The 22,998-nt window shown below is 39.7% G+C and overlaps 1 protein-coding gene across 12 annotated transcripts in view; it reads left to right on the forward strand.

The window, feature by feature from the left end:
* Positions 1-22,998, forward strand: part of COL6A3 (collagen type VI alpha 3 chain) — a 164,254-nt gene that overhangs the window by 29,088 nt on the left and 112,168 nt on the right. For 10 of the 12 annotated variants that reach the window (XM_053283097.1, XM_053283096.1, XM_053283101.1 and 7 more), the window contains 4 exons: positions 2,924-3,061; positions 12,325-12,927; positions 18,939-19,532; positions 21,951-22,544. In XM_053283097.1, the coding sequence (XP_053139072.1) occupies positions 2,974-3,061; positions 12,325-12,927; positions 18,939-19,532; positions 21,951-22,544 (1,879 nt within the window). In that variant the 5' untranslated portion in view covers positions 2,924-2,973. Of the gene's footprint in view, positions 1-2,923; positions 3,062-5,268; positions 5,887-12,324; positions 12,928-18,938; positions 19,533-21,950; positions 22,545-22,998 lie in introns of all 12 variants that reach the window. The other 2 variants (XM_053283107.1, XM_053283106.1) reach the window with 2 other exon arrangements.

The raw sequence follows: 22,998 nt of genomic DNA on the forward strand, positions 1-22,998 counted from the left end.
CTGGGAACACCCTATATTATGCGACGATATCTATAATAATAACAGCAACAACATTGATAATAAAATTCAGCCAACCCAGGTCCTTGGGAAGGACTCAATGTCTGGATAAAACAAACCAGTCAATAACACCTGTCTGACTGTGTAAACAACATCAATAATAATAAAATTAAAAAACCAAAAACAAATCGAGAATCAAATGAGGATAATCAAAAGCAAGATGGTCTGTCACCATCTTGACCCCCCACCCCCGAGCTAGGCATGTGTGAGCCAGCTTGATTTGAGCTGGGCTGGACATTGAACTGACCCAGTTTGGGTGGTCTGAGTTTATACCAGACCAGCCCCATTTCCATGAACCTGTTCACGGGCTGGCTCAGGTATACTTGGGGATGGAGAGAGAAAGCGGCCTCCATTGGCCTCCGTACCTTTAGAGGAGGTGCATTGGAGCCAGCAGGGGGTAATGGTGGGGGCTCTCCAAGCCCCCTTCCAGTCTCTCAAATGATAGCCCAGACCAGCTGCGGTCCAATTTGGGCCTCTGCGCATGTGCAGAAGCCATGTTGTGATCTCCACACATGCCTCTGCATGTGCATGCACAGAGGCCTGAACTTGGCCAGAGGCAGCCTGGGCTGTCATTTGGGAGGCTGGTGAGGTCCTTGGAAGAGCTCCCACCACCGCCTCCAATGCTTCACCTCTGCCGTGGCTTTCTCTAAAGGTACGGAGGCTGCTTTCTTTCTCCACCCCTGCCCTTGCTCCTTTTAACATAAGGATGCTCCCTTTTCTTGTAACAAGTATACCTGAGCTGGTATACAAGTTTTACAAGTATATCTGCGAAATGTTTTGGCATGGTTTGGAGGCCAAACTGGACTGGACCTGGTTCGGCCAAGCCCAAAGATGGACTGGGCTGGGTTGGTTCAAATCTGGTCCAGATTCGAACCAAACTGGCCTAACCGGTTCCGTGTACATCCCTATCCCAGCATAGCTCAGTTATATCTTCCCTGGGTGACTAAGAGAATGGACACTCAAAGGGAATAATGAAGCTTGCTTTAAAAAACAAAAACAAAAACTATATCCCATAGCAGGTTCCACTCCTATATTGCTAATCTTTCAAGACTAATGCTTCATATTAGACATAATACAAAAACTAAAAGAGGCATGGTTGTGAGAACACATGAGGGATTACATACCAAAATTAGATCAAGAGCAGCTTGCAGCATTCTTTGGAATAAATAAATAAATGCATTATTATTTATTAGGTATATGAAGCAGCAAGTTAAAAAGAACAAAACTAAAAGACAAAACAGCACATGAGGGATGAAGTTTTAAAAGAACCATACCCTAAGAGTGAAGATGCAGAGATGATAAAAACTGGGACCAGGAAAATGCCTAAAAACAAAAGGAAATGATAATATATTCCAAAGTTTTCGTATCAGAGTGCTTCTATGCTAGAGCCCTTTAACATTGCAGAGGCATTGCTTTTTTTGCTATTAGCTACAAACAGAATTAAAATGGAGGTTCAATGCAGCACGTGATATAGGACTATATTAACTAGCAACACCATCTCCATATGCAAGATCCTCACAACGAAGTTCCATTCAACAAAGGTTCCCAGGAATGTCAAAGTATTTCACATTCAACCATTTTTTAGCCTACTTTCTAGTAGGCTTGTGAGATCATCCGGCATTCTATGTGTGTGTGTCGTGTGCCCCCCCCAACTTCGCAACACCTGGACCAATATGAACCAAATTGGGTGCAGTTGTAGGGACACATAGGGACACCTCAACAGCGTAGTTTGTGATGTCATCCACCCTGACAAGATGGCGGATGCATAAACGTTTGAGGCGCAAGTAGGTTTACTTGTGAACCACTTAAATGATTTGAAGCAAATTTGCTACAGCTGCAGGGACACATAGGAATGCCCAAATGGTGTGGTGTGTGATGATGTCATATACTCCAATTCGAGATGGCGGCCACATGAACATCTGTGGCACAAGTGGGCTAATTTGTGGACTGCCTAACCTATTTGAACCAAATTGGGTACAGCTCTGATGAGTGACACACACATTCCACTCAATGGCATAGCTTGTGATGATGTCATCTACCCCAATCCAAGATGGTGGATGCATGAATGTTTGAGGTGCAAGTGGGCTAACTTGTGGACTGTCTAACTGATTTGAGACAAATTACTTACAGTTGTAGTGAGTGACACACAGAGACACCTCAGTGGTGTAGTTTGTGACGATGTCATCCACCCCAATTCAAGATGATGAACACAAACCTTTGAGGCGCAAGTATACTAACTTGTGGACTGTCTAACCAATCTGAACTAAATTTGCTACAGCTGAATGGACACTTAGGGATGCCCTGATCGTGTAGTTTGTGATTATGTCACCCACCTCAATCCAAGATGGCGGATGCATAAACATTTGAAGTGCAAGTGCGCTAACTTGAGGACTGTCTAACCAATTTGAACCAAATTTGGAACAGCAATAGTGAGTGACACACAGGGACACTTCAGTGGTGCAGTTTGTAATTATGACATCCGCCCCAATCCAAGATGGCAGACACATGAACATTTGAGGCACAAGAGATCTATGTACCCCACTCTGGGCTCCTTAGAGGAAGTGCGGAATATAAATATAAAAATAAATAAATAAAATAAATAATTTGTGGACCTTGATTTGCACCAAATTTAGTCCAGATGTAGAGACAGTGAAAGGAAAGTAGGCTGATTAGTTCTTACTAGAACAACTTGTTTGCTTGCCAGTTCAGCCTATGTTTTTGCTGCCTTTGATCCCAGCTTGGGTATTTGAATTGCCCTGTGTCAATTTCTGTTACTACAGACTTGATTCATGAACTGAGTTTACTCAGATGATTGCCTATGCCTTTTCATAAGAATTATTCTGAAAATATCTTTGTTTCTTTTCAGATCTAAAAATTGTTGTCTTGAAAAACTAGCCAACCCATCAACCAAAGAAAATGAGAAAATATCGACATTTTTCCTTAGCAGCAATCTTTTGTATTTTACTCTCAGGCTGTTATATGGCTGATGCTCAGCAAAAAGCAAGTAAGTTTCTTCTCTCTTTAGGTACTTCAATATTTTCAGAATACAGGATGTGTTCTGAATTTGTTTTTGGAAATCTTGAGGGGAAAATGTATATTGGTCCCTAACAAATGTTTGATCAAATGCATTGAACCAGTTGCGGCTTTGTTTTCCTGAACCTATCATTGAGTTTATGTAAGTATGTTAGTTACATGTGGTATCATAACAGAGTATTAACCATAAACAGACTTTTGTGAATGGAATAGTTGCCTCTAGTATAGGATCTTCTTCCTTGTATGTTGTCTGTGTATAGTGGTAGAGGTAGTATATATTTTGCTAAATAGCATGGGGAAAATGTGAATGTTGAAAAGTTATGCCATCTTCCACCTTTGTCCCTTACAGCACAAATGAACAAACCTCCTCCAAAATGTAGAAAGTTAGTCTGGGACTTGATTCTTTTGCTGTTATAAGAAACTAAGCAGTCTTAATCAATACAAAAGGGCTGATGCACAGATCAGTTCCAGTAGGTTCTTCTATGTCAGTCTTAAGCATACAGTAGTTATTGATGTGCAATGCCACATTCCTGTCACATTGATGTAGCTTCATATTTTGCAACATAGTACTGTAGTATTTGGGATAGATTCTCCTAAAAGCATTAGTTATTTCTGATTAATTAATAATGCAAGAGTTCCCACAAATCTAGCCAATAGTCAAGAAACGACTAGTTTAAGCCTGTGGTTCTCAACCTTTCATATCTTCCGTCCCACCAATCGCTTTATCAAAGAACTCGGGTCTCACCATGATAGAAACAACAACAACAACAACAACAACAAAACCAACTTCTCCCAAGGTGGGAATTTATATGTTTACAGGCATTCTGTTATTACATGTATCATTTACAGTAAGTTCTAAGGACATTAAAAATTACAGTAATATTCTTTGGAGAAAATTTTATTGCTATGGCTTTAAAACACAAACAAAAATGATAATTCTATAAAACCAGCAGGTTTATATATAGTGATAATAGGGTAGGTGGGTGGGGCAGATCAAAGGTTACCAGCACATTAAACCCTTCTCTCAGAGATGAGGTTTTTTGTTTTTTTAAAGGGAAATTTTTCAGATGTCTCTCAAACACAGCAAATGAGGGGGCCTTGTGGTTATTATATACCACAGATAATGATCTGCTCATAACAATGGAGTTACTAAAGGCTCCCCCAACCAAGATTACCCTCCATCCACCCAGAACAAAAGACTACTACTATGAATATTTACATATCGCTTTGCAACAAAAGCAGAGGAAGAGGAGGAGAGGAGACAAGGAGGTTCACAAACATGAGGAGGAGGATGCAGGAATGAGGAGGTGCAGCAGCAGTTGGCAGGAAGGAAAGGAGGCTCAAGGCAAGTAGGGATGCCAGGAGGAAGAGGAGCAGTGGTGCCAGGAGGTAGGTAGGAAAGGAGGGACAAGGAAAGGAGGGGAGCCAGGCAGACAGCAGGCATGCCTCCACATGTGGCACACTTCAGACTGTTCTGCCTCTGTCTCAGCCAGCCTGCCTGCCAACCAGCTGATCAGTGGGAAGCAGGCTGCCTGCTAGCAGGCCAACAGTGCTTGTGCTTGGTGGCATCGCTGTCAGGAGGACTCTGGAGGAGGTGGAAGGCAGAAGAGAGTGAGCAATCATTAGGGTTGCTGAGTGAGGAGAGCTTCTGAGTACCACTGGGGACCCCTCAAAGTACCACTGGTGATATGCATACCACCAGTTGAGAACCACTGGTTTAAGCTGTCATTGCATTCTTCAAAGAAGTATGAACTCACACAATATGTTTTGAGTATGATTTGTAGTCCATGAGATCATTGGGGGGAAAGCTAAATGCTTAGTATATTCACACAACATCTTTCACATCTACATAGCGAATGAAATCACACTAGGAATTATGTCATGGCTGTAGAACGTTACACGGGAACAAATTCTAATTTACAAGGAAACAATTTTTTCTATAAGGTAAATTCCTGGAGTTAAAATGATAGCATCACTAACTAGCATATATAATGGAAGAAACGTGACCTCTAAGCAAGAGTTTTAGCTTCTTCCTTCCACCTTGGTTTAAAGGGTTTAAACACTTTTTACTGACGATAATGCTGAATAAGAGCATGACTGACAATGGTAGGAACAGACTTGTTTTTCCGCTACCCAACTGACCTCTGGAAAATCATAAACCAATGTGTTTTTTTAAAGATGTCAAAATCGGTGCCGCTGCTGATATAATATTTCTAGTGGATTCCTCTTGGAGCATTGGAAAAGAACATTTCCAACTTGTTCGAGAGTTTCTGTATGATGTTATAAAGCAATTAGATGTGGGTGGAAATGATTTTCGGTTCGGTCTGGTCCAGTTCAGCGGAAACCCACATACAGAGTTCCAGTTAAATACATATCATACTATCCAAGATGTCCTCTCCCATATTTCACACATGCCTTATATGGGGGGAGGAACCAAGACTGGACAAGGATTAGAGTTCCTAATTCAGAACCATCTAACTAAAGCTGCTGGAAGCAGAGTGAGTGATGGCGTCCCCCAGGTTATTATAGTGTTAACGGATGGACGATCCCAAGATGATGTGGCTCTGCCATCATCTGTTCTTAAATCTGCTGATGTAAACATGTTTGCCATTGGAGTGCAGGATGCAGTGGAAGGGGAATTAAAGGAAATAGCAAGTGACCCCTTTGATATGCACCTGTTCAACCTAGAGAACTTTACTGCTCTCCACGGCATTGTAGGAGACTTAGTTGCAAGTATTCGCTCATCTATGACTCCAGAAATGGCTGGAGAAAAAGGAGTGATTAAAGACATCACAGGTAACACTCTTATGCTGTGACATTGCAATACTTGCTCTTAAGTGAAGTATTTGCAATTGCTACTATTCCATGATTTTTAGCATTTTTACATGTAGACCAAGGGCCTTTCCAGGCAACAGCAACAATGAATGTTATTCTTAGCTAAAAGGGGATATCTTCTTTCTGCTTTGATTTTTATTAAGCTGGGATGGTGTGTGCCATCATGTTAAAATACAGTGGAGAGGAGGTAAAGAATTAAATAAATAAAGATCAGATGAAAAATCTTCCCCAATGGTAGAGCATTGCTGAAGATCTCACTCCCTCTTTTCAAAGCACTGCACGAGGGCTTCCATGCCTGAGTGCTACAGTGAAGGATGTTTACAAATATATAGTAGATTTTTTAATTTAAAAAATTACAAAGTGGCATAGGGCTGGAGAAGAGAGTCATGTTGCTTGTCTCACTACCACAACCATTAGAGGGAACTAGCAATTTCCCAACAATGATATTTTGCAGTTTGAGAGCTGGGAAAATAGCATATTTTGCACAGAGGGACTATCTTGGAGCAAGACATCTGGCTCCTCTTCAACAACTGAGTAATATCTAAGAGAATTGTCTGGAAAGGCCCTAAGGTGCACATCCAAAGGATTAAAAACAAAGGTTTTATTAACTCATATGCTCTTTAGCAAACGAGCCAGTCAATTTGTTTTGGTACAGTTTATGCTGTAGACTTTATGCTATATACTATATAGACTTTTTGCTATATGCTATAGTATAGACAGTTTTTGCTATAGCAAATTCAGACAAAAATGAGATTCAGTTTGCCTCAGTCATTAGCATTGTTACCAATCAGCCATTAATAAAATACACTTCTGCTTCACAAAGTTCAAGAGATAATGCTATCATATTTACCTCACCTATGTTTACAGCAGCCTTGTGAGGGAGGCCAATGTGGTTGAGAGAATGGCTTGTTCAATAACATCTGTTGACTCCAAGGTGAATTTAAATCTTTCAAGATTTTCCATTTAGTCCTCACTTATTTAGCAAATATAACTAGAATATACATTTTCTCCAGATATTTAGACATGGCAATTGTTTAATTGCTAAAATTCCATCTAGGCAGATAATAATTTTGCTGTAGAAATCTATCATGCAGTTCATGCACTTATCCCTAATGAAGCTTTGTTCTTGTAATTAACTTTTGTCTGAGATTTACACATGAACTGCATGCATGGAAATAGAGAAATATACCAAATATTATCCTGTATGTAGGGAAGTATATCAAATATTTCTTGCAGTTTATATGATCTGGGAATGTTAAGATCCCCTCCTCTTTGGGAAGTTTTTAAGGTAGGGGTTTTCAAATTTGGGTCCCCAGATGTTGTTTGACTTTGGCCATTGGACCTGGGGATGATGGAATTTTAAGTCCAGCAACATCTGCGGACCCAACTTTGAGAACTGCTGTCTTAAGGCCATCTTTCAGAATCTTTCAGAATCTATATCATAAAAGATGACTTCAAGGTTTCCCCAAGAAGAAGCTGATCATCACACTCCCAGGTCATATAACTGCAAGAAATATTTGCTTCGTGAAGTTGTGAGCCTGACTAGTTTGTTACAGCATTTGTACTAACAAGCATTTGGATTTCATTAAAAAGCAGCACTTAGCTGCTTTTAGGCCCAGCTATTAGGGTTGCCAGATAGCTATCTTACTATTGTAAATATTCTTTTTAATCACCTGCTGAGCCAGGAGCTGAGGCCATTCTTCTACTTGTTTTTCTTGAGCTTCTTCTACTTGTTTTTCTTCTTTCCTTATCAGTGGTAGTGAGCCACTGATTTTTTCCTATCCATGTGGATACAAAAAAAGGACCAGGAGAAATAGTGGGAGAAGCCATCTATAAGTCAAGGAGCAGAATTAAAAATAAAGAGAGCATCTGCAGCTGCAACATGGCAACCCATTTTTTTGATCCAGTCTGGTTTTTTTTAAGTAGCTTTGAGTCAGCCCTATTAGCAAACCCATATAAGCCACAACCACCACTTTCCTCATGGCTGCCCCTGCTCCCCAGTATAAGTGAGCAAGAAAAGAAGGAACAAATTATGTTTTGCAATAAATTCTCCAAATTTATTTTCATTGGTGAGAATTTCATATTAGAAGTATTAGAGCAGGAACACATGACTTCAGAATCACTTTGATTGATATAAACTCAACAGTGTCGCCCCCAAATATGAACTGGATCTGATAAAATTAATATTTCAGAATGCTGTCTTTATTAGACCTTTGTTTTTATACTTTGGAATGCATGAAATGAGGAATAGCATTTTGAATGACACAGGTTAGCTGCAGTATACAACTGATAACAACACCCATTTTGTCTCGTCTCATTAACCTCTTAGTTCCACTCCCTCATTTGCTCCATCATCCATCATCACTGCATTGCTGCATGATACACAGCCAAACAAATGCTTTCATTCATTTTTCTGCGGGTTTTATGGGGCAAAGGTTCAGGTTTATGCAGAAAATTGTGAAATAGTTCCTTGCTAATGAACAAAGGGGCTCAATGGTGCTCCCTCATAACAAGCTGGCCATTTAAACATAATGATATATTTTAATGTTTTTTTTTTTGTTTTAAAACCTGTGTCTTGATTACACTCACTAGAAAGTTATGCTAATTTTCCCTGTCAGGAAGAACTTTTGCCACTGACTTTTATGGAAGGCATTTCTCTAAGGTCTTTCAGGGGCTTTATGAGTATGTAAGAGACATGGACAAGATTTATTATAGTACAGTTCCCTGTCCCACCAGTGCAAATCTTTTGCATGCATATGAAGTCTCTCAGGATAATATAAATTTGGAGAGTCTCCTTCCAAGCATTAACTCCATGCTCTCTAAAGCTCCGGGACAAATAGTGTAGGGTTCTCTAATCCGAACAGCTCATATTTAGGCATCACATCTTTGGCCACCTTTCTGCAATGAGTACATGAACGCGCCATTATTCTGCTGGCAGAGCCCAGCTTGGAGGGGCGGGTTGCAAATTATGCAAGATAGAGATGTTTAGATGTATAGATGAAGATGTATAAATATATATGAATTTCCCCAAGAAGTATTCATAAGTAGTTTTGCATGTGTGCATCCAAGTATCTATTCACATCCAAGGATACTGCTCTGGTTGTCTTTGTTCAAAAGTAACTTTGAGAAGTGTTTACTTTTTCTAAAAATAGACATGTAATTGACTTAATAAACTGATAGATATTACTCTTTAGATTTCATTTTGCACACCATGACTGATGTACTTTTTGGTGTGACATATTTGCAGTTGTAGGCAAACAATCAAAATGTTTTTTGTCTGAAATAGCATGACAGTCCTGTGAACCCAACTGGTGCTTGTTTTTTTTTAAAAAAACAGTCTCTGCGTATATTCCCAAAGATTATTTAAAAAGGAGATTTTGGTCATGCTAGAAAACATAAATGCTCAATTTTAAGAAAAATGTATTAGTGCAAGTCCAAAAGTCAGTCTCCAGTTTGCTCTGATATCTATTATCCTCCATCATGATTAATGACTTAGTTACTGCTTTCTTTCTGAGCCAACAATTCTTTGCTTAGTTGTGTAACAAAGCATGTTTTAATTTGCCCTCCACCACCAGCTTAATCCTTCATTGTGTACTTCCATACAGTGGTATTTCAGTGATGACAAATTATCCAACAATTATATGTACTTTCTCCTTGCCTCCTTGGGATCAGCAATATTTTGTTTAAAATCCATAGGCTATGTTTATGAGATCACTCTAGATTTTAGAAGATTAGCACTTGAAAAAAAGTGACTGATAAAAATGTCGTCGTTAAAACGACACATGGGAAACTTTAAAAATGCCAATGCTTTGGATATATTTATCTATCAAATATGTATTCTGCTTGTCAATAGTGCCGACAATATATGAGCACTAGAAATATTACTACTTTATATCCTTATCATAAATACTGACTCCCATCCAGACTATAACTGTGCTGGTGTGTCAGTTCCTGACTTCCACACAAATGCTGTGCTGTGTTGCTCAAGGGGCTATTTTTGACAATCTCCCCTTCCCTTTGAAGCCCATTTTGCGTCCTGAAAATATATCCCTGAAGGTTCTTAAATCTTCAGGGACATATTTTCAGGAGGCACACTGGGCATCAAAGGGAAGGCAAGATCGTCAAAAATAACTTTACATGCAATGGTTTGGTATTAGTATGGATGCCAGGCAATGATAAATCAGTGCAGTACTACTTTGGATGTCAGCCTTTATTATTTATTAAGATCAGTATTAAAAATATAACAAATATAAGTTGTGTACACTGCACATATAGGGATGTGCAAAAGTCCTCTGAGAAATTTAACTTGGCTTATGGACACCTGTTTGACTTCCTTTCAAAATTCTCAGATGCTCTTTATTTTATTTATGTATTTTAAAGTTTTTATATCTTTCCTTTCACTAAAATAAAATCAAGGTGACTTGCCCAAGTTGTGACCTTGGGCAAGGTTTGCCTTGAGAGTAAACTTATTTTCCCTGTTGCTATCATGATTTCATTCCCTGTGCTGACCAGATTATGATGATACACTAAATTTTACAGTGAGCAGATGAATCAGTAGGGTGTGTGAAATGAACATGGCCCACATTTAGTTGCATGTGGACAAAGGGACCAGATCAGACACTATCAATAACTACATGAGAAAACTGAATATATAGAAACTGAAATGTTGAGAGACTAGGGATGTGCACAAAATGGATTTTGTGTTATGTTTTGAGCTAGACCTTTGAGCTAGACCAGCCCCTGGATGGCTGGTCTACTTGCCGTGTGAGGTAGGCAGACCAGACCTCCACCCTGGACTTAGTGCATTGGTCTGCCTTGTAGGTCTTGTCTACCTGTCCTCAGAGCTCGAAACATTCATACTCAAAATGGTGTAGTTTTGTTTCAAGCTTGAGCCCTTCATTTGAAGAGTGTTTTGTTTCAAACTCAGAATACTCAAAACTGCTCATTTCGAGCTCGAAAGGTTTTGTACGTCCCTAAGAGAGACGTTTATTCAAACACATTGATGGTACAGTAGGTTTTCCTTGTAATTACCTATGAGACACATTTTGTGTCAGATTCTGCCACAGTACAGAACTTTACAGATTTTAACCACTCATGAGTGAATTTAATTGACTAATTAACACAGTAATTGACCTCTGATTTGAATTTCCTGTGTCTGTTTCTCTCCCATTGAAAGACACAATGTACAAATGATTATTAGTTTCTTCTATTTGAGACCGCTGATCCATTTAGAAAGTTATAATATATAAGGTTGGATAATTATGTTATGACTAGCATCATCACTTATTTTAACATGATTCTGCATTTCTTGATTGAATATCCAGTAGTTATATGTAAAGAATAAAATTAATTGTTTTTATTTTTGAGCCATTTTGGAAGGGCGGTATATAAATCAAATAAATAAATAATAAATTTTTAAATGAATTTTAAAATTATATTTCCATAAATCACATCTATAAGCATATGTATGCTGATTTAGCAAATTTGTAGATGAATATATCTTAATATAAATAGTCTACTAATTAGAAAAGATATCTAAGGAAAATACACCTTTATAGCTACTTCGACCTTGAAAAACGTACCTTGTTTGGTCTTTATTGGAAATGTTAATAAATCCAAATGTAAAGTTTTGATAGATACAAAATTCCTCAGGTTTTCCAAATGGCCTTTAAAATTATTTCCCAATCCTTCATTAAATAGGATTAGAATTTTAACAATACTACTTGTATCTTAAATATTGAAAGTCTTATTTAAAGTATGTACTTTAATTTAGCTTCCTATACATTGATGATTACATTCCTGTTGTTTAAATTGGAATTTTAAAGACCAATTTGGGGATTTCTTATTTGTGTAACTTTGTAGATGCTTTAAAGCATTCTTCTGATGTAAAAGACTTCCCTGAGTTGCATTTTGATAGATTTTGTAGGTGTGGTTCGTCATTCTTGGACCTGCATATGTATGCCAATGTAGCATGAGAAGGCATTATGTGTTACAAAAGAAAATGATATCTAAAATCCCAGTTTCAAATGTCATGTGTCACAGGTGACCAGGTAATGTTACATAAGGCAGCCCCATATTACAATTTAATGTGTGCATGAAGATGTTATTCCCCTATGATTGAAAACATAATCAAAATTAAGATGGCCCAAGAGTAGACCTGATAGGGAATCTTTTCAAATACAATACTACTATGTAATTTATATCTAAGCTGGTAATTTATTCAATCAGAATGCAGAACTAGCATTGCAAGGTAGCAGAACTACCTTGGACATCATGTGTTGTGTGTCTCCTTATTCGTGTTTCTTGCCAGTCTCCAAAGAAACATGTCAGAACACTATTCACTTGCATGGAATCACTTGGTTTAATGCTTTCACCTGTTGCATTTCTCTTTTTTTTAAGCGCAAGAATCTGCTGACATTGTTTTCCTTATTGATGGATCAAACAACATCGGCGCTGTCACTTTCGCAGCCATTCGTGATTTCCTCCCAAATTTTATTGAAAGACTCTCAGTTGGAGCTGAGCACATACGCATTGGGGTGGTGACGTATAGTGATCGACCCAGAACTGTGTTCTCCTTGAACAGCTACACCCGAAAAGCTGATGTTCTAGATGCAGTGAAAGGCCTTAGCATCCCTGGTGGTGAGGAAGCTAATATTGGGGAAGCGCTTGAGTATGTGGTGCAAAACCATTTCACCCGGTCAGGAGGCAGCAGGATAGAGGAAGGTGTGCCACAGGTTTTAGTGCTGATAAGCAGCATTGAGTCTAGTGATGACATTAGAGAGGGAGTTTTAGCTATGAAGCAAGCTAGTATATTCTCATTTTGCATTGGGGTCCAAAAGGCTGACAATGCAGAGCTTCAGCAAATTGCTACTGACGGAAGCTTCGTATTTACTGTCCTGGATACAAGTAACCTTGGTGAACTTCAAGAACACTTACTGCCAAACATTGTTGGAGTGGCCCAAAGGCTCATTTTGTTAGATGCCCCAACCATTCTTACAGAAGGTATGTATTTTTTTTTAAATGAATCATTCTATTTCATTCATTTATACTCTTGTACAATACTTTATTTATTTTGGTAGACCTCTGTGTAGCTGGAAGACTCTAAACATAAAATGGCATTTCAGGCAGATGTGCGCTTCTGTGGTGTACACTCATTAGAATATATATTTCTAAATATATATAATGCACAAGCACAGCTGTAATGATTGATGCTCAAATCAGGAATGGCTGGGGGAAGACAGAAGAAGGAAGGGCTCTGTGTGACATTTGGCTTTAGGGGGGCTTGGCACTTGAACATCACAATCCATAGCACCCTTCCCATGGTATAAGTATAATAGTAAATGAAATAATTGTCCATTTACCACTTAATGGCACCCCTCAGACCTTGCTTTTAATATTTTTATTGTTAAACAAATTGTCAAATTATTTTGATTTTTAAAAGAACAGGCTTATTTAACATGTAGAAATTAGAAACTCTGTGTGATGGATGGCACAGCTCATGGTGATTTAAGAATGGTTCACATTTGATGTGATTCCTGGAACCACAGAAATGTGGAGATGTGGAAGCAGAGTCACCAAAGTTGCCTACAAAGCTAGCTGTTTTACACAAATTTAGAAGAAGCAAGTGGGCACTTTGCTTCTTTGCCCAATCAAGGTATGTGGAAAATTTTGGCTGGATGGAATCAGAGAGGCACTTTCCTTAATAGCTTTCCTTTGCTCCTTAGAGAAGTTCTCATAAGCCTTGAAGAAACTTCTCAGCACTAAATTCCATGATCATGTACAAACTTGCTTTTCTTAGATCGTGTTCTGCTGAGTTTAATTTTGGATGAATAACTTGCACTTACCACTACCCTCCTAAATGCTTTAGTTAAGATTGGTATGCATTGTCAAGAGGAAGCCAAACAAAATATTGGTCCGACTGTAACACTAACGGATTGCACTTTGGGATTTTTTTGTTGAAAAGTGGTATATAAATAATAGTAGTAGTAGTAGTAGTAATAAGTAGTAGTGGTAACTGAAAATGTCTAATTCAGAATCAATGGTGATTCTGAATCGCCCACACCACTGCAGGAGTCTAAAAATGGCCACCGTGTGATGGAACAGGGCTGGTGCACTACTACTTAATATTGCGCAATCAAACTTCCTCAGTAATATGTTCACTGGAAATAATGGCCATTGTGCAGCAGAAGTGCAATTGCAGAATTTTAAGTAGTAGCACAACAGCCCTGTTCCATTACACCACGGCTGCTATTTTATTATTAATAATAACAATAACAACAACAACAATAATAATTTATTTATTCAATTCCTATACCACCCTTCCAAAAATGGCTCAGGGCGGTTTTAGGTGCCCACAGTGGTGTGAGTGCTTCAGAACTACCTATGTTACACTGCACAGAATGTCAACCAAATGTATTTTTATATATCATAACTTGAGGTGAGGACCCAAAATAATTTAATTATTTTAAGTATATTTTTTTAAAATTTGGGAATAGGATCTTTATTTGGATTTTTCAATCTAACACATAATCAGGAATGTGAATGTGACCAGCATTCCCAATCATGAGTACACAACTGTGCATGTAAAGTTGTATGTACATATATTCCTTTCTTTTTACGTTCCTCTCAAAGTGCAGAGGTTGGGAATAGGGCCAGTGAGCATGATCCCATTACAGTCCACATATTCACTGAACACATGGATTAGAGCTAGAGAAGAGAACTCAGGTGGAGGAAGAAGCACAAAATTGGTTTTCTGATCAGTGACTAGGATTGCCAGGCACTGTGAGGAAGCTCTGACCCTGAGATTCAGGGCAGGTATGAAGCTTGGAGATCATGGATGAGTGCTCTGCCTAGTGATACTTTGTGAGTCAGGGAAAGAGCCCAGCAGTGCTCAGGGTCGGACCCTAGTGGAAGCAGTGTGTGTGTGTAAACAGCAAAAACTGTCAAGCCAAGCAGAAAATAGCCCTCCCTGCCCACTTGGTTCTAGCTTCTCACCCTAGGATTTTCTTCCTTCCTCTGGACGACCGAAGAAGAAGAAGAAGAAGAAGAAGAAGAAGAAGAAGAAGAAGAAGAAGAAGAAGAAGAAGAAGAAGGCTCAAACCTGGAAGCTTCAAGTCAAAACTTGAGACCTGCCAATTATGGCTGTCACCCAGCCAGTACTATTTTGCTGAGTTTCTTTAGCCCTCGAATGGCAGGTGGCAAGTAGGAACTTGCTTAGGGCTTTTCTTTTTTCTTTTTTCCTGTACTGAGTCATGCTTGTGAGAAAACTGATAGCTTGCTTCAGACTCACACCAGCAAACATGCATTTCTACCTAAAGAGATACTTCTTTATGGCAGAAGACAATTCTCTTAAGACAAATTTTCCTGTCACCAGAGAGAAATACCCTTAGACCAATAGTGAACATCTTCTTCACTATGAGCCCCATTGCCCATTGAGATTATCTGGGGAGGTCCTTCTGCAGTTGCCACCAGCTCACCTGGTCGCTACTCAGGGATGGGCCTTTTCTGTTGCCACCCGAGGCGATAGAATGTGCCTCCAGCAGAAATAAGAGCCTCCACATCTCTGACAACTTAAAAAATATATTTTAAAGATGCATTCACTTACCCAAACTTTCTAACTAGAATTATGGTTTATTTTTTAAAATGTTTTAATTTTTGTTTTAATTTGTTTTATGTTGTTGTAAACCTCCCAGTGACATACATTTGGGGCAGTGTACAAATATAATAAATTAAAAAAAATTAAATGAATGCACTGGTAGGGAGATTATGGCCTATATCTCACTGAGGTGGTTGACCTGTATCTGGGCAGTACCACTTCAGACTGCAGACAGGGGTTCACATTGCCGAATGCATCTCCTTGCGCAAAACAGCACCTTGAATATTGAAAACTAGCCTGTGATTAAGATGCCTTGGTTTGAATCCTTCTTCTAGCATGTTGTTTTCTATGCAGAGGGAATATTTTGAACTAAGTCGCATTCTGTCATGTGTCTCCCCCGCCCAGTCTAAGACGCTATTTCCCAGGCACAGGTTTGTCAGCTCATTGAAAGCTAAGCCTATGTTTGAAGTGGTACAAAGAAGCATCTAGTTTCCTAGGACCTCAGTCCTAAGCACAGCAAGTACCTTTATGTGCATGTATATATTTGCATTGTGTTGTGAGTGTATAGAGCAAGAACAAGGCCAAAGACTGGCATAGGGAGCAAGATATCCAAAGTCCAGTTATATGGAAATAGGTGTCTGTGTAACACACTTGTTGCAAGCTAGGTAAGTCTGTGCTACCACACTCAGGGCACTCTGCCATGGTGTTATACAAAGTACTGTATCTGTTGCAGTAGTTGGTATGGGTGTGCAAACAGGTTCGACGCTGAACATGTTTGACATTGAACCAGTTCGTTTTGACTGTTTGGGGTCGAACCGAACTGCCCCCTCTTCGGTCTGACTTCAGACTGAACCTCACTGGGGGTTCGCAATTTTAATTTTTTTTTAATTTTTTTTGCGAACCCCCCCCACTCCAGACAGAACCAAACTGGGGGGGGCATTCAAGTGGGTGCCGGACCTAACTGGCCCAGTCCGGTTTGTGTCTGGTTCAGACTTGAACAGAACCGGGCCCGTGCACACCCCTAGTAGTTAGTGGAGGCCCTCGGAAACCTCTAGCTTCTGAAATGCCACTCATTAGTGATGCCGCTACTTTGACAATAAAGGACAGAGCTGAGCCCTTCTTTCCCCCTGCTATATTTATAGACATGTGCATTAACCATGTTCACGTCATTGATTACACTTACATTTAATGCCAATGTAGATCTCACTGTGAATAGTAGGGAACATTTTCTGCTAGTTACCAGTCATTTGTTTTGCATCTTGTTCTCTGATTGGTGAACAGAAGTGCTATGAGCAAAAACTATTGGATAAACAAAGAACAGGTAAGTAGAATGCTATACATTTATTATTATTCTGTCCTTTCAGCAAGGAGTTCAAGGTAGTATAAACAGTCCTTCCTCTCTTCACCATTTTAGCCTCAAAAGAACCCTGTGAGTTGGGTTAGGCTTAGAGGTGGTAACTGACTTAAGGCAATCTTTTTGAATGGCGGAGTGGGGATGGGACCTATGTCTTCCTGACCCAACACCTGCGCTCTATCATACCACTGTCCGTATTTACTTCCTTGGGGTTAATGAGATGTTTAGATTGTGGTTAGTTATCACTTGGTATCTAGCATATTTTAAAGTGGTAGCATTTTAGGGTGGGTTAGGGAGGGGAATGGTTTGGACAAACATGCATCTTGTGGCTCACTCAACTCCCTTCACTCATTCTGCTTAAATAAGAGCCCTCTTCAGACATTTGGGGGAAAGGACAGTGTACTTGTGTGTGTCATCCAAAGTAGGCCCAGAAATCCCACCCCTGGTGCATTGGTCATTTCCCTCTCACTGTGCTGCCCATAGTTACAGCATTTGTCAGAAGCGGAGAATGCCATAAGCATGATGGTAGGCACTTCTGTGATCAGCAGCCCGGGAAGGGGGCTGTAGCTCAGGGGAAGAGCATCTGCTTTGCTTGTAGAAAGTCCCAGGTTCAATCTCTGGCATCTCCAGGCAGGGATGGGAATGTCTCCTGCCTGAAACCTTGGAGAAGCTGCTGCCAATCAGTGTAGAAAATACTGAGCTAGATGGACCAAAGGTCTGATTTTGTGTAAGGCAGCTTCCTGTGTTTCTATGTTCCTATGGAAGCACCCACCATCATGCTTATGGCATTTGCCTCTTTAGATGAATGCCGTAATCCCAAGTTGTCATGGGAAGCAGTGTCAGGGAGGTATGACTGATGTTCCAGAGCCCTGCTTTGGACAGTGCACACAAGTACACCATCCCTTTCCCAAAATGTCTGAACAGGGCTAGGGAGGTGTGAGACGCAGGTCAGTTGGGAGAGAGAGTTGGAATGTGGGGGGATTATGTGGTACCTGGAGGGACAAAGGTCTAATCAGTAGAAGAAAATAGGTAGCAAGGCTGGAGATGGATAGATGGAAATGGTGATGCAGCCTAAGTAAGAGAGAAAGGGGAAGTTTTATGTTTGGGGAGTAATGGGGATATAGGATGGATCCAGTGGGAGAAAGTGGCACCAGTAATGTTGAAAGGAGGCAAGTTGGTTGTCAAGGCTGAGCTGTGGGCAGTGGCCACTGGGTAGTGCAAGACTAGAAGCCAGAACCAGCAGAGCCAGGCAACCAGTTGGGGTTCAGGGATCAAAAGTAGTAGCCGAAAGTCAGGAACATGCCAGAAATCACACAGTTAGGAATCAGGGACAAACCAGGAGCCAAAGGTTGGGACACATCAGAAGTCGAGCCAAGCAGACAGAACAGGCACATCATTAGCAAAGAGACCCTGAAACTGAGGCAAGGTCTGTTTCAGACAGAAAGCCCCTTATGCTCTTCTTTTCAGCAAACCAATAACAGGATCTCCAGGCATAGAGCCCAGAGATTTGAAAGCTGCTGCAGTGCAGCAAGTCACCCCAAAGGGTATGCAGAGTCTGAGCCTCAGGTAGCACTCACATTTGTGGAGGGAAGAGGCAGTCCTGGAGCAAAAAGGGAGGAGATCTATTGCCTGGGGATACCACTTCATGTTCAGCCAACCCCAGGAGGCTGCTGTCTGTATTTCCTGCTGGCGAGATTTGCCGAGGCATCTGTCTGGCCTCTGCTGAAGACTGGAATCTGATTTAGATGGACCCTTGCTCTAATCCAGCAGTGCTCTTCTTATGTTCTTAGTGACAGAATGCAGAGCCTTCCTTTGGGTCAGCCCTCAACGAAGCCTTATGTGAATATTACAAAGGTATTTTTATACAGTGATGATGTCAAGCTAAAGCAACCAAGCTAGATTTAATATCTTTGAGTTGTAACTCTGTTCTGTATAACTTGGCAATAAGAGACATCCCTTTTAACAGTAGAAACATTTGCTATTGCCTCTGGAATGTGTATACTGACTATCATGATTGAATGATAATATCCAGCTGATAGTTTTTATGTCTGTTGTTGCTTGCAGTTGTTGAAGTCAATATGAAGGACATAGTCTTCCTGATAGATGGCACGACGGCATTGGGAACTGCCGCTTTTAATGCAATCCGTGAGTTTGTTGCCAAAATCATCAGCAGACTGGAAATTGGACCAAATCTGATCCAAGTTGCAGTGGCACAATATGGAGATGATGTAAAAACAGAATTCCTTTTCAATACCTACCAGAACAAAAAAGATGTTACTGCATATGTCAGGAAAATGAAGCTATATGGTCGTAATAGACTCAATACAGGCGCTGCACTGAGGGTTGTCAAAGACAGCTTCTTTGTCAGTTCTACTGGATGCAGGATTGAGCAGGGTATTCTTCCAATGCTGGTCCTTATTACTGGAGGTCAGTCCAGTGATGATGTTGTCCAAGCAGCCCAAGAACTGAAAAGGAATGGCATAGTGTCCCTTGCTATTGGGGCCCGGAATGCAGATCGTGCTGAACTAGAACAGATTGCCTATGAACCAAGCTTGGTATTCAGTCCTGCTGAGTTCCGCCCACCTGCACTGACAGCTATTCTTAACAATGTCACCACACCTATTAGGACGCTCTCTGTAGCTCCTCTGGAAACAGAAGGTAATCATTGCTCCTGTTAATTACTCCAAAACACTGTAATGTGACCTTTTGAAAATAATATATATTTAAAATGAAACACCTAATCATTTTGTTGTTTGGTGTTGATTTTTTAATTTCTGCTACTGTTCAAGAGTATAGCCAATATGACTATTATTGCACCAGGTATCATAATTTCAGTTCACACTGGGCATATATTTCAATGCTCATGCTTAACTATTTACTTTTTAAAAGTATTGCTCATTCACCGAGGCTGCATTCAGAAGACTTTGTCTGTACTATACAATTGTTATTTCATTAGGCTAAATTAAACTGATTTCTTTTCTTTCCTCTAGCTGAAAAACAGGATATTTAGTTTATTGTTAATTAATTTAACAGTAAAATTGTTAAATGTGATATCTGGAGCCTGTGGAATTCAGAACCAGTCCTTATCCTTAGTCACAATCCCTTTGCCATTATTCCTGTAAAACCACATTTTAAAGGTTTTTATATTAATGCACGTAGTGGAGAAATATGTGGATGAATTATTGCTCTGCATATACATGATAGGATAAGGAAATTTATTTCTAAATCTACACACCAAGGCTATATAAAGATAACTTCAAAGATGAAGGGGAGCATCCTCCCCCAGTATCAGTGGAAACATTTCCAGCATGCTTGATTAGCATTAGATTTATTTGTTAGGTCTTATGGGGCTGTTTAGCAGACCTGGTTTCGTCCAGCCACTCCTTGGAGTGGCCAGTCAGCTTTTCTCTTCTGCTCCTCACTTCTCCATGTAATAAAAAAAGTTAGTTGATGGACTGCTGTATGTCAGAGCAGGAGAAGCCTGGTGGACACAGTAATCCAGTCCACAAAACTCTTAAAAACCAATTAGAAGCACATAATGGACCATATTTTTGTGTTCTAGTGCTTTTTCTCCTATGGTTATCCTGGATTTTTTTCAGTAATCTTCCCTATTTATCCTTAATTAAGATGAATATCACGGGATGACAATCTGTCACTTAACAAGCTTTTTCAAAATGTATGTGTCTCACTAATACAGTTTTGCATGATGCATGTCAACTCTGACATTTTTATTTTAAAATATAAATTAAAAATATTCTTAAATGTTCTTATACTTGCAAATATGTCTATATATGTATTCCTCTCTCTTCCTGTTTCCTCTTTTCCTGCTGATACTAGCATATAGTCATAAAACCAAATGTTATTCAAATACAATTCTTCTCTCCTATAATATAATTTCTACTTAGCATTTCTAAATATTTGCATAATTTTCAAATAGCTGTGATGATCAGTAGAAACAAGGGTTCCCAGGGCAACTGAGTAGTAATAGTAAATCAGAATACAGAAATACAATGGACATGATCTAGTTGGAGTTAAGCACTCTAAATCCATTAATTTCAGTGGATGAACTAAGCATATAATTAAATCTCTCTAGTTAAAATCAGAGCCTTCCATGTGCTTAACTATATATGGATCATGCCCATTGTATATTAAGGAAAGATATTCATTCTGGAAGAATACTGTATTAGTCTTTTATCTTTATGGCCCATTATCAGGATAAATTGATGCAGAATATGTTAATACATGGTGCTGAACTATGTGTGATGATATCACTGAGCATATTTGGGCTAGAGTCTCCAAAACTGCCATCTTTAAGATATGCAAGGGCTTTTCCTGCCTTTGCTGTTGCCCTACAGAATCATTTGGGGAGGAAAGGAGGAAGAAAGAACCCAAGAAGGGCCAAAGGAAGTACACTTACCTAATGACATCAGTGGGCACAACCTGAGGATCTGAAAGCCTGCTGCACTCCCTGCTGGCATGGATCCTTTCATACTAGTCTCATGGAGTTTTTGATAGGTGAGGTGCATGTGAATATACAAATCTGCAGCAGAAGCAGTGCAACAAGTGTCCTGGCACTCATCTGAAGATGTTCGTGGATGAGTACTGGGGCCCTAGAGGCTCCTAGAAAGACCTAGGTAGTTTTGGAACTTTTTAGCCCAACTTGAATGTCTAACTGTTTTAGCTGGATACCCGTAATTATGTCTAAAAATGAAGACCCTCCAGATCCAGCATAAAAATCCATTGAAATAGAAGTTCACCAGCAATTCTAAACACAGCTATTCTCTGGAGCAAAGCTACCCTCTCCAGTAACATTTCTGTAGACAGAAGAGCATGCTGTAGTCATTGCAAAGAGATCCAGGGGAGTATCACACACAAACCTTAATGCAGTTGGGTGTACTTTGATTGATCATTTGGAAAGGTACCTTCATTCAGCTCTTCTTTCCTCCTCTTCATGGCTGTTCTGTTCTCTTTAATGAGGTATACATGCGTGTACAGCAAATGCTATATGCACACATGACAAATACTAGTGTGTGTTTTCTTATGATGTCTGATGTTATTTTCTGTGCTCTACTGCAGTTGTGATAAACAAAAGGGATATCATCTTTCTTTTGGATGGATCAGTCAACGTTGGAAATGCCAACTTCCCATTTGTCCGTGACTTTGTTGTGAACCTAGTTAACTCCCTTGATGTTGGAATTGATGAAATACGAATCGGCCTTGTGCAATTTAGTGAGAATCCTAAAACTGAATTCTTTTTAAACACTTTCCTAACCAAGTCAGCAGTACTTAATCGCCTGAGGCAGCTGGGAGTCCAAGGGGGGTCAGTGGTGAACACTGGCGCTGCACTAGACTTTGTTCTTTCCAATCACTTTACTGAAGCTAGTGGGAGCAGGATAAATGAAGTTCCCCAGGTACTAGTCTTACTTTTGGCAGGGCCATCTGCTGATTCATACCAACAGGCTGCCAATGCTTTAGCTCGTGCAGGAGTGCTGACGTTTTGTGTTGGTGTTAGAAATGCCAATATAGCAGAACTTCAGCAGATCGCATTTAATCCGTCAATGGTATATGTTATGGATGATTTCAATAATCTGCCAGCTTTACCACAGCAAATGATTAGGCCGCTAACAACCTATATTAGTGGAGATGTTGAAGAAACTTCAATCATAACAGGTAATCACTTTCTTTCATCATGCTGTATGGCTTTAAGATTACTTTGTTTGCTCTTGCAGGTGTGTTTTGAGTGGCATACAACATCTAATCTTCTCTGTGCCTTCAGGCCATTTTACCCGTTGGGCCAATTTATTTGTTTGTTTGTTTATTTATGTATTTATTTATTATTCATTTTTATGCTGCCTTTCATAAGGCATCCCAAGGTGGTCTACACAAGTTAAATTGCAATAAAAATCCATAAAAATCACATTTAAAACCTTAAAATCAGTTAAACAATAAAAACCATAACACCAATACACAATCATTAAAAAGACAAACAGAAGCAGGAAAGCTGAGAGACATAGCAGTCCCTAAGGGATAAAGGCCTGAACAAATAATAAGGTCTTCAGTTGTTTTTTAAAAGCAGCCACAGATGTCAAAGAGCAGACACTCACTGTGCTCTTTGTGAATATCT

The sequence above is a fragment of the Hemicordylus capensis genome, chromosome 1, assembly GCF_027244095.1.
Source record: "Hemicordylus capensis ecotype Gifberg chromosome 1, rHemCap1.1.pri, whole genome shotgun sequence".
Taxonomy (NCBI): Eukaryota; Metazoa; Chordata; class Lepidosauria; order Squamata; family Cordylidae; genus Hemicordylus; species Hemicordylus capensis.